This window comes from Puma concolor, chromosome D4 (assembly GCF_028749965.1).
Source record: "Puma concolor isolate L17-30 chromosome D4, mPumCon1.1.hap2, whole genome shotgun sequence".
In the NCBI taxonomy this organism is placed as follows: domain Eukaryota; kingdom Metazoa; phylum Chordata; class Mammalia; order Carnivora; family Felidae; genus Puma; species Puma concolor.
In genome coordinates, this window is record NC_141679.1 from 80,486,012 (window position 1) to 80,505,236 (window position 19,225).

General features: G+C 50.7%; 1 protein-coding gene across 6 annotated transcripts in view; it reads right to left on the minus strand.

Moving 5' to 3' along the window:
* CDK5RAP2 (CDK5 regulatory subunit associated protein 2) overlaps window positions 1-19,225 on the minus strand; it is a 172,428-nt gene that overhangs the window by 121,556 nt on the left and 31,647 nt on the right. For 5 of the 6 annotated variants that reach the window (XM_086683856.1, XM_086683853.1, XM_086683855.1 and 2 more), the window contains exons 1-4: window positions 9,985-10,161; window positions 3,739-3,901; window positions 2,376-2,429; window positions 1,395-1,514 (exon numbers count right to left, since the gene is read on the minus strand). In XM_086683856.1, the coding sequence (XP_086539982.1) occupies window positions 1,395-1,514; window positions 2,376-2,429; window positions 3,739-3,901; window positions 9,985-10,043 (396 nt within the window). In that variant the 5' untranslated portion in view covers window positions 10,044-10,161. Of the gene's footprint in view, window positions 1-1,394; window positions 1,515-2,375; window positions 2,430-3,738; window positions 3,902-9,984; window positions 10,162-11,822; window positions 11,947-19,104; window positions 19,182-19,225 lie in introns of those variants that run through there. The other variant, XM_086683857.1, reaches the window with a different exon arrangement.

Sequence of the window (19,225 nt, forward strand, 5' to 3'; positions counted from 1 at the left end):
ACCCCAGTCAGGCCACCCAGACACCCGGAAGTCATCCTCCACTGCCCCTTCTCTCAAGTCCTACATCTCTGCAGCAAACTTCCCCAGATCCACCTCTACTCTCTAATTATTCCTGGCTATTTCTGGTCTCATTTCCCAAATAAGCCCTGTCCTCCCACTCCTACTTAGCGGTGGCCACTGCTCTAGCTCAGTCTTTCTAGGCTCTCGCCTCTGCTACCGGCCTCCCTGCCTCCATCCTCTCCCTCCCGCAATTCTCCCTCCAGATACAGGCTGAGACCCCGCCAAAGTGCAAACGTGGCCACCCCCCTCCTTTTAGAAGCCTGCAGCCCCAAACGACTACTTGCGCCCCCACCGGCTGGCCCCATGCGACCTCACAGCTCCTCCTTGGCCTCACTTCAGTCCTGCACCTGGTGCGCTGACCACCTCGAAATGCCTTTGGTTCCACAAACCCCCATCAGGCTCTTTCCTAACCTACTGCCTTAACCAGCGTTCTCCCCTCTGCCTTCCCTTCCAGCCCAACTGCTATTCATCCTGCGAGATATGACTCAGACACCTTCTCCTCCAAGCACCATTCCCCACATACACACCCGAATCGGGGCCAGGCCCCCCGCCCTCCACTTGCACGGCGCCCCCTCTCCCCCACACGGCCCTCAATCACCACACCTTTGCCCTGTGTTTCGCCCTCACCAGACCTGAGAGCACAGCTGGGTTTTCTTCTCTGTATCTGTGCCTGGCTCAGTTACTGAGAAACAGCAGACTGCTATACGAACAATAATTAGGGAATAATAATATTATGGCACGGAACCATCACTGGCCGCAACCTTGGATCCCAAAGGCAACGACCCAGGGAGCTAACTGTTCACGGTCATGGCCTCGCCTCCCAAGTCCTTCATCTCAACCTTGCCATCTTCCTAAACGACTGGGCATTATCCAACAGGGTGGCCATGGGCCACCTACCTGTGTGGCTGGACACTTGAAATGTGGTCAGTCTGGAACGAGACGTGCTACAAGCACACACGGGCTTCAGAGATGGCATTAAGGCCAAAAAGACGTTAATAGCTCATTACTACTCCTGTTTTATTGATTACATGCTGAAATGATGGATGTATTATCGAAGTTAATTTCACTTGTTTCTTTTTACTTCTTTTAACGTAGCTCCTAGAAAATTCCAATGTCCCCACGTGACTCACACAGTATGTTTATTGGATAGCACTAAATCGGACACTCCAAAAAAGTTTCAAGTGGACTAAAGGACCCTTTCCGCACTTCCTATGCTCATCCCAGCTGTCTTATAAACTTTTCCCCCAAAGCTAAACGTGCAGGGACACGACAGGCCAGCCACAGAAGCTAATAAAGAAAAATCTCGCTTTGAGTGTATCAGACATACCACATACCTCTTTTTCCTTTGACTTTAATGCCATGGTTAGACCCTGAATGGCTTTGTCCCTCTTTAAACTATTTTTCTTTTCTGTAGCAATCTCTCTTTCCTTCTCTCGCAGGTCCTCCTGAAGTGCCTAAATTAGATTAGAAAAAGATTCACTAAGCTGATGCGTTCCAACCAAAATGCACTGTAAATATATCTGTGAGAGCACACTCAAACGCAGTTATTCTATCTTATTCCTGTCACCCTGTGATTAATGTTCCCAAGTAGAGCTGAACGCAGTGGCGGCAGCTCCCAGTTACGCTGTTAGCGCTCACGGCAACAGGGCCGGGCGACAGGAAGGGGATCAGATCAGTTAAGACGATGACAGCTACTCCTGTGGGAAGGACTCCAATGCCTCCTGGAATTTGAATGCAGTCACATCAGAGGCTTTGAAACCGTACCAGGTTATTTGGGGGAAATAACAGATCATTAATTTCATTCCTTAATGCTACAAAAGCCAGCAGAGAATTTGGTTTGATGGAGACTGAACATATACATTTCCGGTCTGAGTTCATCTCTAAAGATAATCACGCTGCCTCCCTCCCGGGCTATTGCGAGGATCAAATGAGATAATGGACGGAGAGCACTTTCTAAGCTGGCAGGCGCCTTATAAAATGCCGGCCGCTGTGAGCGGGGGACCCAGAGCGATGGTTTTGGAACCACACTGGCAGGTCCGGATCCCCGCGACACCTCTTCCAAGCTACACGATCTTGGGACAGGGCCCTCCCCTCGCTGAGCCTCACGTGCCCCATCTGCACAATGGGAATGCCTACTTCACAGAATCACTGCCAAGACGGAGAAACCTTCTCTGAAGTACCGAAAGCCTGACTGGCACACGCCGGCATTCCATGAGTGACAGCTGCTGTCACGCCCAACTGTCTACTGCACTCAGAATAAAGCAAAGAGGCAAGGATAAATCTTCAATACGTTTTTAAAAATTTTATCAACATACCTGGATCCTCTCTTCAAAGCGCTGTCTCTCCTTCTGGAGCTCCATTTGTACAGCCTAAGAAAAGGCATTAATTGGCACCTGGAAGGGACTCCCAATACAACAGCTTCCCCAGAACAATTAGAATGAGCATCTCATTTCCGGACTTTTCCGCACTGCCGTGGAAGGCACGGAAATAAGTGCCCATTCCTCTCTGTCTCACCTGGAGTCCCACCCGAGTGAAGAGAAACGGAAAAACAAGCAACCCACACGGATGGATCGCCAGCCCCACAGACAGTCAACCACGGGGCCGCCGACAACGAAAAGGGCAGCTAAAGAAAGGGCCCAGGGTTAAAAAGAGGAGCAGCGGGGGCGCCTGGGTGGCTCAGTCGGTTGAGCGTCCGACTTCGGCTCAGATCATGATCTCACGGTTTGTGGGTCCGAGCCCCACATCGGGCTCTGGGCTGACGGCTCAGAGCCTGGAGCCTGCTTTGGATTCTGTGTCTCCCTCTCTCTCTGCCCCTCCCCTGCTCGTTCTCACTCTCTCTCTCAAAAAAAAAAAAAAAAAAAAAAAGAGGAGCAGGAGACGAGGGCTGATTAGTTTTCCAGCAGAAAACTAACCAGTGAGGCTGCAGAAATCACTGCTGTAATAGGAACAAAGAAGACTCTCCTCCATAAAAAATCAAGACTTTTCCTGAACATCCCATATCGGGAATGTACCACATGCAGCAGCCATCCCTGGCCCAACAAAACCAGGAGGGTGTCAGCGAGGCCCGCTGCACCTCCAGGCCCAGCCCTGCTCCCGCAGCTTGCCCTGGAGACTGCCTAGGGGAGGGATGGCCTCTGGGGGGCTCGGGGGGCTGCCACTACCCACCCACCTCTTAGCGCCTAGGAAAATACAACAACTCCTCTGAGCCCGTTTCTAAATTCCATGAGGGGACAGTGACCTCGACCTCGCAGAGCGGCCAGAAGGACTCAAGGAGGTTCCATGCAGAAGCCCTTCTCCGGCTGCCAGGCCCAACACCAGTGAGTCCCCTTCCCCCCACTGCCTCTAACCGCACAGGTGAAACAGGGACTAAGTTTTATCCCAAGAAAACCCAAAGGACGGAAATAAAGTCTCCGGGCAACGAGAAATCAACACACAGTAAAACAGAGGCGAGCAAGTATGGACTGTTCTGTTAGCCAACCCTATATAAACATGAGGCTGGAAGGAAAAAACAAGCCAGGGCCCCTGACAAAGGAGGTGCCTGCTAATTCCTCAGCTGCTGGGGAGCTAATATTTGGAAGCAGTCTGCGTGTGACCCGTGGGGACCGAATGTGCGTCCCATCTGCCACAGAGGAGTCTGGTCTGCTAATTAAAGTCCCCCTTCACACCCCATCGCCTCACCTCAGCATCTCTCTCCTTTTCTCCCCTTGGAGCGGCAGAAAGTCCTCGGAGCTCTCCAGATGACACGCTCTCATCAGGACATGCCATCTGAGATTTCTCCTCTTTAAGGCACTGAATTAAAGCTTCTTTGCTCTTCAAAGACAGCTTCAACTCCTCAATCAGTCTAAAAGCGAACAAAATTTAAATATTAATTCTAAGCTGTTCTCCTAGCTCAGTGGAGCAGGAGGAGGCAGGAAATGGGGCCAAACATCTTCAAAGTAGACATGTCCAATGACTGAACAGAAATGGAATCGCATTTTGCTAGTGGGAGAGTAAGGGCCAGAACGCGTGTGACATTAACTGTGCCCTCACCTCCAGCCTGGCCCCGGCAGATCCAACCTCTGAGCCACCAGACTAGGGTCTGATCAAGCCACACCCGTGCTCAGACTTTCGACAGCCCCCACCACCGACGGCAGCGGACTGCTCATGGTTTTTTTTTTGTTTTGTTTTGTTTTTGTTTTTTTGGCCAAGAATCCTCTCTGCCAAAGAAATCAGGCACTGAAGCCTGAACAGACACGACCGATAAAGCAGAACTGAGCCGGCAAAAACAGACAATCTCTCTCCTCGGCCTCTCGGGGCAAAGTTTAAAATACACTGATGTTCAAGATAAAGGCCAAGCTCGTGAGCAAGGCATTCAAGGCCCCCAGCTCTTCGGGCCTAGAAGCTGAGAGGCCCCGCTGGCGGCTGCGGTCTCATCCCTCGCAGGAGGCCGCTGCCTGCTGCCTCACCGCCCAGCAGCCTCCCTTCCAGCTCTTTCCAGAAGCCAGGCTGTTTTGTGCCTCCAGACCTCCACTCACACCTGCCCCTCCACCTGGAATGCCCCTCTCGGTGCCATCCACATCTAATACACACCCAGCACCCCGCCAGTTACTCCAGGCGGTGCCTGTCCCCAAGGAACCCGTGCCGACCACACCCCGTGTCCCCCTCGGGTACAGCTGAACACCTGCTCGGGGCCACCACATTACGCTTCCCTGACCGTGGCCAAGTTATCCGACCTCTCTGAGTCCACATTTCCTCGCTACAAAATGGCTTTCACCTGCTCATGTGGATAAGCGATAAAATATTTGAAACAGACCTACATACCTCCAGGCAGATAGCACAACTCAACATAGGGCAGTTGCTATATTACTTTTTTTTTTTAACATCCAACAATTAGCATTCTCTCAGAAAACCCTCAGAAGGGCCTTTCCATATCTGAGCCTCGAAAGGAACGTGAATGGTAGGAAGACAGCAAGGGTTTTAGTCAGAGTCCGAGAGCGGGATGCCTGGGGGGTGGCTCGGTCAGTTAAGCATCGACTTCAGCTCAGGTCGTGATCTCATGGTTCATGGGTTCGGGCCCTATATCAGGCTCTCTGCTATCAGCACAGAGCCCGCTTTTGATCCTCTGTCTCCCTCTCTCTGTCCTTCCCCCTTTCACACACTCTCTCTCAAAAAATAAATAAATACACATTTAAAAAAAAAACAAAAAACAAAGAAACAAGAGTCAGAGAGCTTCCCTGGCTCTCGGGGTGAAAGTAAAGGGTCAGTTGGCTAAAAGTAGTTAAAAGCAGCTGGCGAGGCACAGGGGCCGAGGTCCGAATGCTCGCGGCCTCCCCAAATTCCTATACTGTGCCAGTATTAGGAGGTGGGGCTTTGGCTGGAGATCAGGCCACGCGGGTGGAACTCAGGAATTGGACCAGTGTCTTACAAATGAGGCTCCAGAAAGATGCCTCAGACCCCCACCTCGTGGGGATGCAGTGAGAAGTCTGCAGGCTGGAAGAGGGCTGTCACCTGACCATGTGGGCACCTGGTCTTCCAGCCTCCAGAACTGTAAGAAATAAGTTTCTGTTGTTTGTAAGCTACCCAATCTGCGGTACTTTGTTATAGGGCCCCAAACAGGCTAAGACAATCAGGTATGGGGGGGGGGGGGGGGGGGGTCCCGAGGCAGCACCAGGGCGATGCCTCCAAATCTTGGATGGAGGGGTAAGACTGCCCTCTAGGGGTTCTACTCTGAAATCACCATATAATCAACTGAAGAGGTAACAAGTCACTGACTACATACTTGAAATTGGATGTGTTGTGTTGTATGTAACTTCTACTTAGATCGCCTTGATTTGTTTCAGTTACCTTGAAGCAAGTTCCAGAAGGCATGGGCTGAGTGAGGCAGGCCTGTGGGGACTGTGGCCAAACTAGAGCACCAGGCCCACCTCCGAAAGCGGCCTCGATCCAGCAAGACCCAGGCCCAGGCTCACCACACCTTCCAGGTTTTCAAAGAAGCTGGAAATCCAGACTTTTACATGAAACTAGATTTTTTTTTAAATTCTAGCAACTAAGTCAAACTTCTAAAAGCACTGCATAGGCCAAACAAAACATATCTGTTGGCCACATGTCAGCTGCCTTACGGACACAGATCACAGGAAATAGAGTAGCTAAAGCACGCACCTTTCAAAAGGGTGGAGGAAGCCAGGAAAGACCTCAGCAGTGCCCATCCAAGCAAGGGCCCTGCGCTGTCACAGGGCCACCTGGATGGCACATCTAGATCCATCTCACCAGGGCAGGCCCAAGGACACCTGTCCCAGGTCTGTGCTTAGCAACTCACCTCCTGACCTCCTGCCTTCAGGGAGGAACATAGTGATGCCGGTCCCAGGACAGACGCACCGCAGAGAGGGCCACACCCCAAGTAGGCAGCATCTGGTCGCTGCTCTGGCCTTGGGGAGTGTGGCTGGGGCACATCCGCTCCTGAGAGAGAGCCGCTCTGGCAGTACCAACAAATCAGGGTTCTGTGCCTGCCACGCCAGGCCTACGGGAAACCCCAAGGAGGCGCAGCCTTTGGCAAAGCCCTGACCTGACCACCCACACGTGGAGACACCCCCCCCCCATCCGCACCGCATTAAGTACTCAGTGAGCCTCAACCCTCCCCAAATTTTTTGCTCCGAGAAGATGAGTAGCCACACTTCTGGGCATATGTCACCAGAGACCACTTTCTTCTGTGATTCGCTCGACACGTGCCGGGCTCCACGCCTCGCATGAGTCTACTTCAGTGGCCGCCCGCCTCACCCACCTCCTCGCGCTCCTCCTCTGATAAGCCTTCTCTGTCCCGAACCCAAACGCAGCTGACCACTGCTTTGTTTCTGTCACAGCACAGAACCCTGAACTTACTTCTAATGCCAATCACGATGCTTTTTTTTTTTTTTTTTGGACATCTGTCCCCTCCCCCACACCGGGAGCACCATAGAAGGAGGGCAGGGCTCTGGTCTCCATTCCTGGCACCTAACCCAAGGCCCTGTTCAGTAGCTGCTCAGTGAATTTACCTAGATCTCCTTTAATCTCGCCTTAATCCATCTGGCCAAGCACCTTCTAGACTCTACTCTTGCTTGGATGCCCACAATCCCTCAACCCAACACGTCCAACTGAAAGCTTATCTTCCCACTCCCTCCACCCAAAAACATCTGTTCTTTCTCCCTTTCTTTCCCCAAACTTGGCAAACCACACCACCATCCCACAGTTGTTCGTGCTCAAAACCTGGGTGAGGAGGTATCTCGGCAGCCTTGTCCCTCATCCCCAAACCCATCAATGATCAAGCCCTTCAAGCCATCGTGCCAATTTACCATCTAAATATCTCTGCCTGGGGGCACCTGGGTGGCTGGGTCAGTTGAGCGTCCTTTGGCTCAGGTCATGATCCCAGGTTCATGGGATCAAGCCCCGCATCAGGCTCCACACTGAGTGGAGCCTGCTTGGATTCTCTCTCTCCCCCTCTGCCCCTCTCCCCCACATGCGTGTTCTCTCTCTCTCTCAAAATAAAATGAAATCAAAGAAAGAAAGAAATATCTCTGCCCGTTCTTCTCCGCCCAGTTCTTTCACCTCAATCCTGGTGACTGTGATCTTGTGTCTGGACTTCTGCATCATCCTGAGAAGGAATCTGCCCACCCAGCCCCACCAACAACTCATCCGCCAGGTTCAGCCAGAAGGATCGCGTTAAATTACAGGCTGACCCTGACACTACCCTACTCCCAATCTTAATTCATCAGCAGCTCGTCACGTGCCCTGAGGACAAAACCCAAACTGTTCAACAAAGCCCACATGATCTGGCCAGCCTCCCTCTCCTCATCTCTTCCCACCTCCCTTCCAGAACACAACTCTCCAGCCATGCTATACTTCTGACAGTTCCTGGGTCGAGCTCTGTGCCCTTCGGCCTCTGAACTTCCACTCATGTGGTTCTCAGGACCTGCAACACCCTTTCTTCCTCCAAGTAATTCCTCCTTTACCCTCGTACTTCCTCTGGGAAGCCTTTCCTAATCCCTCTAAATAGAATTAGAAAGATGTAATGTTAACCCAGCATTTATCCATCTGGCCCTGGTCACTCTGTTCCTGCCCTCCAGTCCTCCCACCCAGCTAGGTGACGAGGTTCCTTGGGACAGGGACCCAGCCTGTACCACTCACCCCTACACTCGACCCACCACTTACTGAACACAAGATGCTCAGGAAGTATTTGCTGAACAAAGGGCGTGATGATCCAACAGACCAACGAACCGGCTGCTGAGCATCTGCTGGGGCCCTGGCAGGACCCCTCCAACCAGCTCTCCTCAAACCCACCCCCAGAGCTCTCCCTCTTCCCCTGCACCCGCACCAGGAATTCTGCCTTTTCTTCTTTGGTGGCTGCCTCCCACACATTCTAGTCTCTTCCCTGAGCCCCCTATTTCCAATTTAACTGTTGGAGACCTGCAGGTCCCCCAGGAAAGACAAACCTATAAACCTTCTAAGGGCTTCACCGCTCATCAGCTGGGAGAGATGCAAGGGAACGTATAAATAACTTGTATGGAAAAGGATTCCAGACTCTGTCACAGTACGGTGGCCGCAGTCTCCACCTCTCTCAGGTGGTGCCTGGAAGAAGGGGAAGGGGAAGCCCAGCAAAACCCCACCCGTCCAAGGAAGCTTCTCCTCCTAGCCGTGCAATCGAGAAAAACACTCATTCACTCAGCCCTGACGGCCTACATCTCCTAGAGAACTCTGTTTCCTGGCTCATCCTGAGATTCATCCCAAACTTCCGTTTTCCAGATCAAAGTTAAGAAGAGGTTACGTAAATGCTAGCTCCCCCAAGCACGGACTAAATGGAAGCCATGGGCTCCCCCTGAGAGTCTACTCATTCCTCTTTCACAGAAAATCCTAAAACATTTGCTCATCTCATTTCCCAACCCATCACGCAAACACGCTGCAGACTCAAATCTCAAAAGGTGGTATGGAGACAGAAAGAGAAGCAAAGAGCGGTCGGGGAACCAGGGCAACCAGGCACCAGAACCTCAACAACGTGGGGGGCCAGTCAATCGGGCAACACACCCCCCAAAAAAGGAACCATAGTCAGCTTCCTCTATTTAAGGAAGTAGGCAAATAGATCATTTGCCTTAGAACAATCTCTGTCAAATTCCAAGCAAGCTTGGCTCTTCAATGGATAGATCACAGGTTAGCCAGAAGTTTCACCTGTATTTACTTTACTCAACTTTCCACCTAGTGACCACCAAAGCAAGGCAAGAGTAAAATGTAAGGTTCGTGATAAAGAAGAAAACCTCAACTCTCTCCTGACTAGTTTTGATCAAAAGTCTGGTTGCAAGGTATGAGCATCAAAGACTGCCTACAGATCCTCCAGTCCGTCCGTTTCTCTGGCCTACGTAGCACTCATTTTATTCCTGGACTGTCACAGAGCGCTGTGCTTGGTCTACACTGCTTCGGCCCCCTGCACTGTATGAATCTGGGCCCGCGGCCTGCATTAAAAGACACGATGATAAACAGGGTCACACAAAATTCACTAGCATCTATTGTGGGGATACAATCACTTAACCGTTCCCTCTGGGCAGATCCACGAGAGAAGTTTCTCCCTGACAATGTCAAGTAAAACTGGGCTTCTCCAGAGTTGCTGACTCATTTTCTCTTGTGAGCAATGTGAATCTTAGGTCCATCAAGAAAGCTGTTCTCTTCTTCCTTCGGCTACCGGTACTGAATGCTAAAGGTAGTATCTGGGAACTTTCAGCAGGTGTTTCTATCTCTCATTCATTCTATCCCTGTCCTCACAGCACTACCCTCGCCATTTTCCTGTCGCCCTGAGGTTACCCTAGGTTTTTTCACTGTCGGGGAACAAGGAGAGAAAGGGGGGATAAAAGGGTAGGAAGGGAACAACCCTCTGGCCATGCTGCCCGATAGACGAATGTCAATGCGTGGCAGAGACAAGAGCCAGACCTGTCTTTCTGCTCCAGGACCACAGTCATGTCCAAGGCCCCCTCGTGCCTCTTCTTCATCTCCGAGAGCTTGTTTTCCAGGCTCAACCGAAGAGCCTTCTCTGTCTCTGTCCCCGCAAAGGCCTTTTCCAGTTCTGCCTGGGCGGCTTTCACATCCTAGAGTTAAATGAAATGCATTTGATGCAATTTTTCAATACAATTGGGAACATTTTGAAAGGAAATTGGATTAAAATATAAATATTTATGACTTTTTCTCCGGCACATTTCCCCTCCCTGCATTGTACTATACATGGGGAGAATCAGTAATAAATACATTTGCCAGCCATTTTCTCCCTCTTGTATCCTGAAGAGTAATAGGCATTTCCAATGGAAAAGACTCAAGTCTACAAAAACTGTATTTTTGGGTTTGAAGAATCGGATCAATATTTACAGCTTCAGTGAGAACAAGGAGAAATATGCCTCTCAATACCTAAACACACATAAATTCCAGAGTCCCCAGAATCTCCATACAAATTCATCCCACACCCCACCGCCCCCTCACTATTTCTTTTAAGATAATGACTACACGACTCTCAAATGCATTTTCTGAATCTCCAAGGTGATGTGGGTGCTGAAGGACTACGTTCTTCCTGAGAGCTCCGAGAGGCCAACAGGGGAAGGATCTAAATCACAGAGGCAGGGCCCGTGTTGGGGAAAAGGGCCCTGGTGCTCAGCAAAGTGTCCTGGGGAGACATCTGGATCTCCCAGTGCCAACCGTCTCTGGTTACATCACAGATAAAAGTCAAATCAAACTGGGTTCAAAACCCAGCTCTCCTACTTCTTTGCTGTGGGCCACTGGGTAGCCACTTAGCCTCTCTGAGCCCCAGCTTATCTGTGAAACAGGGACCACCACCACCCCATCAAAGAGTTGCTGTGTGACTGTCAAATGCCTGCTGCATCACAGGAAGCTCAAGAAAACAAAACGAAACGAAACAAAAGCACTGGCTGCTTCTTCCCTGCCCTTCGGTCCACAGGGGCTACTGTGAACACTGGGAACGGAAAGCCCACTACGAGCTGCAAGTATAGTGACCCGTGCGTCTTTCTGTGTCCAGCAGGCTTTGTGCTGCGTTCCTCCTCATATCCAAGAAGAGTCAGGGTTTCAGGGGGAGAAAGTGAGATGACACGACAGACCTCAAAGACCAAGAATTGAGTGACGAGTGTCACTTCGTACTAGCTTAATACGGAGGGAAACTTTCAACGTCTAGGAGCCAGGATTTTTTAGCCGAGACACATGCTGCTTCCCATCAAGGGCACAGCAAGCGCCTGGGAACAAGCAGGAGGAGGAGCTACACTCAGTGCCTCCCGGGAAAGGGCACTCAGTGAGCACTGGGGTGACGGGGGATGGAGGCCGGGACCAGACACAGGGCTGCCCGGGCACGCGAGGGCCTGCGAATCAGAATCTGCTTCCAGGCTTAGCGCACGTTAGGGGAGTCCTTCCCCTCTCTGGGCCTCAGTTTCCTCCTCTGGAAAAATAAAGAGACTAAACGAGGTAAGAAGGGCGGTGTTGCATCAAGAACGCAGGCTTTGAAGTCAGCAGTCGTAAAATGGAATCCAGGATCAAACTTAGACTCGTTAGTCTTTCTGTACTCCGGCGTCCTCGTCTGTAAGCATCGAGACGACAACCAGGACGCAGGGTGTACCAGGCGCCTGGGACAGGGCTGGAACCCGTGAGATGCTGAATAAGGGTGGCTCTCGTTTCTGCTGCAAGTCTGCAAGTTTGTGAAAGAGGGAACAAAATTCTGCTCCCTCCACTATTAACCCACTGCAAGAACACATCCTCCTCGGGGCCTCCAGACTTGCCTCTTCTAAATGGAATATTCTCTCGTTCAGGAGCTCTTCGACCTGCCGCACCTTCTTCTGGGCATCTTCTGTCACCCGCTGCACTTCGGAGCCACCCCCTTCAGCCAGGCTCTCAACTGCTTTACTGCAAAAAGAAGCAAAAGTGTAAAATCCATGTGGGGACAGTCAGAGGGTGGTTTCAGTGGCCCCAAAGAGACAAGGAATATTTGTTAGTCATTTCTCCCACAGACCTGTGCTGGAGTTTTGTGGTTGTTGTTTTCAATTTTTATTTTTATTTATTTATTTTTTTTGAGAGAGAGAGAAATCAAGTGGAGAGGGGGCAGAGGGAGAGAGAAGGCATCTTAAGCAGACTCCACACTTAGCGTGGAGCCTGATGTGGGGCTTGATCCCACGACCCTGGGATCCTGACCTGAGCCGAAACCAAGAGTCAGATGCTCAACCAACCGAGTCACCTGGTGCCCCTTTTTTTAAATTAATATTAGTAATTCAAATACACAGTGAAGTATATGAATGTATCAAAATCAGTCAACATGGGGGCGCCTGGGTGGCGCAGTCGGTTGAGCGTCCGACTTCAGCCAGGTCACGATCTCGCGGTCCGTGAGTTCGAGCCCCGCGTCGGGCTCTGGGCTGATGGCTCGGAGCCTGGAGCCTGTTTCCGGTTCTGTGTCTCCCTCTCTCTCTGCCCCTCCCCCGTTCATGCTCTGTCTCTCTCTGTCCCAAAAAATAAATAAACGTTGAAAAAAAAATTAAAAAAAAAAAAAAATTTAAAAAAAAAAAAAATCAGTCAACATGTACACCTTGAACTTACATGGTATATGTCAATCATACCTCTATGTAAAATACATATATATAAACACAAATTAAGAAAGAAGTAAGAATCATCTATAATCTTATCAGGCAGAAAAACTAAGTTAACATTTTAGCATGTAGCCTTTCAGACACTTTCTACAAAAACAGAACCAACCATACAATATATATCCATGATCTGACTTTACTACTTACTACACCATAAACATCCTTCTGTGTCAATAAACATAAACCTCTACCATTTTTAAAGGCTACATATTAATTCACTGTATGAAATATACTAGAGTATATTAAATCAATCCCCTATTTTTTTATCGAAGTAGAGCCGACACACATCAATCCCCTCATGTAAAAATATTTAGATGATTTCTGATTTTACACATTTGTCTGAAAACACTTCTAAAGCTCTGAGGACAGTGCAAATAAAAACTTTATTCATATATTGAGTACAAAGAACTCCAATACATGTTAGTGTTGTTATTATCTTATAAGCAACATTATAATAAGAGCATCCTTGCATATATACGACCCGGTGATCTCCCAGGGTCAGTTTCCACAGAGGGAATTACCGGGTCAAAGGGTAAGCACACTTGTAAGACTCTTGACAGCCACTGCCGACTCTCCCACCAGGAAACTTCCGGCAAAGTACACCTCCACCAGCGGTAGGAGAGGGGGAGAGCTGGTCCGACGAACCAACGCGCAAAGGAACAGCACGCGACGGAAAGAAATCTGAGGGATCGAGGGCTTTTCTACAGCATCTTTTGCCAACTGGAGGGAAGAGCATTTTAAACACAGCGTGCCCCACCTGTGAGCCCCAGCCACCACTCCGGGCGTGAGGCCAGGAGGCTGCGCAGGCAGCCCACGCTCCGTCAAGTGCGGAGTTCACGCTGCTGGGCAGCACGGAATGTTAGCCGTCCAGCGGGCCAGGACCGGTGGGGATGGCGCACCAAAGCCTGACACAGGACCCCAACGCCTGACGCCTCTCATCGGGGTCCTCCTCAAAAGAAAAACGGTCAGATACGACCTTGTGGGACATTTACTCGGAGCGCATCTCCGCAGATTTCTAAACGACCGCAGGTTGGCAGAAGGCAGAATCATAAAGGAAACGGCTCCACCTAAAGCTGGCTTCTCAGAAAAACTGCAACAGAACAAATCTATTCACCGCCAGCCTCCCGTGCCCTACTTTAGGGGGCATATGAAATGTTCCCAACCAAGTGCCATGTGATCAGACGCTCACATGCACGGGCCATGTGAATTTTTGACTGAGAACAATGGAAAGTCAAGAGGGCCATACTTGCCGTCCAAGCATCAAACAGGAGCTGCCTGCGAATAAAGACTTTATTCATATCTTGCTTCCTTTCGCCAACAGGCCCTCAGAAGGCCCCAGTGTCATGACATCATTTTAATGGAATTCAACGTTCAACTGCAAGAACGAACATGGACTCTGAAGCCTGAACAGATCTGCTTCCAAATTTACATTCTCTCATGTCCTCAATGTGACTCTGGGCAAATCGCCCCTTACGCCTCAGGTTCCTCACTTGAAAAGTGACACGCTTGCCTCTTAGAACGAACGTGCTAACACGTGTGGTGGCCGCGGCACGGCGCCCTTCCCCTCCCCCCCCCCCCCCCCCCGCATCTGAGCGCCACCTGCTGGCCCTGTGGCCACCACAGCGCCGGCCCCTGCTGAGATGCCAGGAGAGGCGTCCGTCTACCCCTCTGAGCTGAGACAGGTCATTCTCCGGCCAGAACTGGGGCCGCCACTGCCACTTCCCCCTCCAATGCCATGTGATGTGCGCGGCCCCGGCTCCCTCGGCCCATTTCTCCATCAGTGACGTCTGGAGTTCCCCGCGATTCGGTCGTTTCTGTCGTTCCTCAGAAGGCACGGCATACGGCTGATACCACACGCAAGGCTAGAGGCTCTTCCTCCTGAGCCACGGATACGGGATTTTTCCAGTCCTGAACTCCCACTAACCACCAGCAGTGTTTTAGCCCTGGGCTTCACAGAGCCCCCTCTAGGGAATGGTCCCCCCTCCCCCCCCGCCCAGAGAGGGCAAACACGTCGTCTCCCTCCCGTTCGCCCACAACGAACCTCAGTGTTTTATAGTCAGAATCATATACACTGGCAAGAGGCAGACTACAGTTTCTAACAAGTGCTGGTATTATTCAGTTTGTTTGCATTTTAGTTATACCAATAAAATATATCCCCAATAATAAATGTTCCAACTTTTCATTTATCATCTTTGTATTTTACAGTTACTGTAGCAATAAAATTTATACTCGGCAGTATGGTGCAATTTTCCTCTACTAATGGAATTATTATTTTTGTTTGTGCTTTAAAGCTACAGAGATAAAATTTACTCCCGACAATATGTCTGCCTTTGTTTTTAATGTCCCCTTACTGTAACTGATAAGTACAACAATGGAGACCCAGCACACATATGTGTTTCCCCCCCCAGCAAGGCAGAGCGGGCTCCAGAGCCAGACGGGCCCAGGATCTGTCACCCACCTGGGCCGGCCCCCCAACTCCTCCGGGCCCCAGTTTCCCCCGCACTCAAATGAGAATGCCGGCTGCCTCACATCACTGTTGTGAAACTAATAAAGCCATAAAGCAGGTCAAGTGCCAGACACAGGGTCTGGGGCAAAGTAGAGTAAATGGCAGTCCGCTCCCCCTACCCTGTCTCTCCTTATAGAATCTGGGCCAACAGACGAGATGGAGAGCAAGACCTAAGGCGAAGAAAGGTGGGGACAAAGTGGTCTAAACCAGCATTCCACCCGATACAAAAGAGAACCTTCTATAAATATCACCCCTGCTACCCTTTTTAACCATCACCCTTTCCTCTTGATTCTTTCCATTCTAATTATAGTTCTGGAGAAAAAGCAGGTGCTTTTCCCGTGACAGGTCCCCATCTCCTGCCCAACCCCCACGAAAAAAAAAAAAAAACACCGTAAAAGTGAAAAAGGGAGTTGAGGGCATTAACAAAGGTATTTTTTCCATCACCAAGAATGTACCTACACACGCCTGTAGGTGCTGGGCAGTTGGGAGCAGGGAAAGGCACACTTAGCAGGGATGTGACAGACACCGTGCGGGTCCTACAGCACGCACAAGGGGCCCACGGAGTAGGAACGGCGGAGGTGCCCCACGCGCGCTGAAGGAGAAGAGGCTCTTGGCCTTAGAAGAGGTGCAGTCGTGTTGGAGAAACAAGAATCACACACGTGAAAATTAAAAAGAGCATACGAGGGGCGCCTGGGTGGTTCACTCAGTTAAGCGTCTGACTCTTCGTTTCAGTTCAGGTCATGATCTCACGGTTCATGGTTTGAGCCCCACATTGGGCTCCAGGCTGACAGCACGGAACCTGTTGGGATTCTCTCTCTGTTCCTCCCCCGCTCATGCTCGCTCTCTCTCTCTCAAAATAAATAAATAAATACACTTTTAAAAAAAAAGGTTCACGGAAAAAAAGAGAAAAAAAGCATATGAAATCAGGGCTGGACCCAAAGTCAGGGACCTGCGTTCTCATCCCGGCTCCAATCATCCCACCTGAGTGGTGCTGGTCACAGTCCTTCCCTTCTCAGGCCTAACCCCCCCCCGTCCACAAGGAGGCTTTCCTCGAGATTTGCCTGGCTCCCAGGAGAACGATGGCATCCAAACGGATGCAAATGGGTCTTATAAACTATAAAGTGCCGGCACACACGCGGGAGTGTGATTCTCTGCCAGGGAAGCTTGTGAAGGGATGGAAACGTGGGCTACAGGCAGCCAGGCGGGGCTCACCCCGAGCTTCGGTGTCAGCTAGGCGACAGGAAAAGCAGAAGGGGCCGCCAGGGCCAAGCCAGAGCAGCGGGAACAGAACGTGTTCAGTATCCGTGAGCCAGACGAGGAACATGTGTCAGACGAGGCACTGGCAGGGAGAACGCCGGAGCAGCTACGTCGTCGCGAACACTCTTCACAGAGCTCGCGCTCTTAGCCCCTGACCTAGGAGTCAGCCTTGACATCCCCCTCCCCATCCGTGACCCAGCCCTGTTGATTTTGCTCACCAGAGGCCTCTGCAGGCCGCCCACCCCTCGCCATCGCTAGCCTCTCACCTGAACTACCGGACGAGCCTCCTGACTGGTCTCCCTGCCTCCCCGCCCCGCGCTCCCTCTACGAAGCGCCTTCCTCTCCGAATCCAGTGACCTCCACAAAACTAAATCTGATTGTGTCAGCTGCTCAAACCCGTGACTTCTTCCCGTTTATCTGGGATAATCTCTGCTGTGGCTTCAAGACCCTGCAGGACAAGACACAGACCTCCCCAGACTTCCCATATTCCCTCGGACTGCACGTGCACCAGCTAATTCCTACTTGCTCCTCAGACCTCACCTAAGTGTTCCCCCCTCAGGGCCCCTTCCCTGCAATACGTCTCTATTGACGGACCTGTTCCTACCCTGTCAACACTCCCCGCTGCCTCTGTCTTCCTCACGGCTCTTTTCCCACTTGGTATTTATCCGCTTACCATCCCGAGTATTTTATCACCATCGCCCCTTCTAGAATGCAAGCCTGTCTGGATCACCACTGCATCCCCGGGAGCCTAGCCCAGTGTAGCACAGAACAGCTGCTTAATAAATCTTTTCTGGATAAATTAATAAAACTAGCCAGACCAGGGGCGCCTGGGTGGCTCAGTCAATTAAGCGTCCGACTTCGGCTCAGGTCATGATCTCGCGGTCCGTGAGTTCGAGCCCCGCGTCGGGCTCTGTGCTGACAGCTCAGAGCCTGGAGCCTGTTTCCGATTCTGTGTCTCCCTCTTTCTCTGACCCTCCCCCATTCCTGCTCTATCTCTCTCTGTCTCAAAAAATAAACGTTAAAAAAAAAAAAACAAAAAAACTAGTCAGACCAAAAAGGTCTGCGTGGGCAGCTTGGGGAATCTACGCCCACAAATGCGTGCACGAGCCCTGAAAACATTCAGCCCCGTGTGTGGTATGGAGGAGCGCACACCGCCTTTGTGAGTTCGGGTTTCCGCGTGTACTCGCCCGCTAACAGCAAGTCCTAGCCAAGACCTGCAGCAGGCAGGGCGCTGAGCACGAAACAGACCAAATTCAAATTCTACTACTGACCTCCAGACTTGGTAAAGTTGACTTGACTTCGTGCCAGAGAATGATGTGCTTCAAAAAAACCAAAAACCAAAAACAAACAAAAAATGTGCAACAGCAGCCAACAAAAACAAAAACTTATCAATCGAGTTTTCTCATTCATTCATTCATTCACTCACTCATTCAGAAAATACCAAGCGTACAAGATTGGCAATAAGCGAGGGAGGTCTGGGCCGGGGAGCCCCGAGTCTCCTCGAAGCCAGCAGCAGCCCAACTTCCAGCTGCTGGCCGCGTGACAATGAAAGGAATGATATGGCCCGGCCCAGAGTGGTGCAGCTGTGCCCTAAGCCAAAGAGTCCATGCTCCTGGCCCACTGGATCCAGCAGGAGCTCAGCTACCAAGACAAATGGTGTGCCTCCACCCAAGCTTTCAGCCAGATCCTTAGTGGAAGGTGGGTCAGCCCCGGCAAGCCTCATTCCACTCTCACCAAGCAAAACTGTATACCTCGGTGCCCCAACAGACCCACAAACGCCCTCTTGTCGCCGTGCCCCCATTATACTCTGTCTACAAGCGTGCTACAAGGCTGAAGTGGGGAGACGTCTCTTTTCAAATCCTCGATACGCGACACAATTACATAATAAATGTTTACGAATGAATGAATAACCAATCGAGTCATCGACTGTATTCTCTGAACTGGGCTTGTTGTTCGACAAATATTTAACTATTTGATTAATTAAAATAATACTTCTCAAACGTGTTTTAAGCAGAGCACCTCTTTTAAACAAAATATTGTAAGAGACCCTAGTGCATTAAACAGATACAAAAACAAGTTCCTCTGGTTAAAGCCCTACCCTCTGCGTCCCAGCCTCACTCACCAGAGTCCCTCAAAATTCCTGCAAGCCCCTAGGGCCTTTACTGCAATGAAAATGAATGAGCTGCTGATAGAATTAAGGACATGGGCGGATTCCACAAACACGCTGCTGAGGAAAGAGGCCAGACACAAAAGGGGGCGTGTACGGTACGGGACTCCATTCCTATCAAGTTCAAAAGTGGGCAGAACTAAAGACCGATGCCATCAGTGTTCCGCACAGTGGTTATCTTGGTGGAGAAGGGGACTTCTGGGGGGTGGGTGATGTTCCGGCTTTCGATCTGGATGGTGGCCCCACAGGTGTTTTTAGTGCAAATTCGCCATCTGCACACTTAAGATCACATCGTTTTCCCTGTTAAGTATATTACACTTCAAAAGTTTGTTGAAAAGTAATTCAACAAAAACGGACACCTCCTTGGGGTCCTCAGGGCCCAGTGGGAAAACAACTGGCTCAGAAAACACAAGGCTGTGTTCTATGGACCCAGCCAGCCTCCACCCCCCGGAACCCCGGGCACCCTGCAAGCTTGTGACAGGATGACAGGTACTCACGAGGCTTTGATGAGAAGCTGCTCCCTCTCCTGGAGCTCCCGCTTCAGACTCTCCACTTCCACCTTCAGTTCAATGTTCTTCCAGTCAAGATTAGGAAAGAAAAGAAACAACGTGAAATACG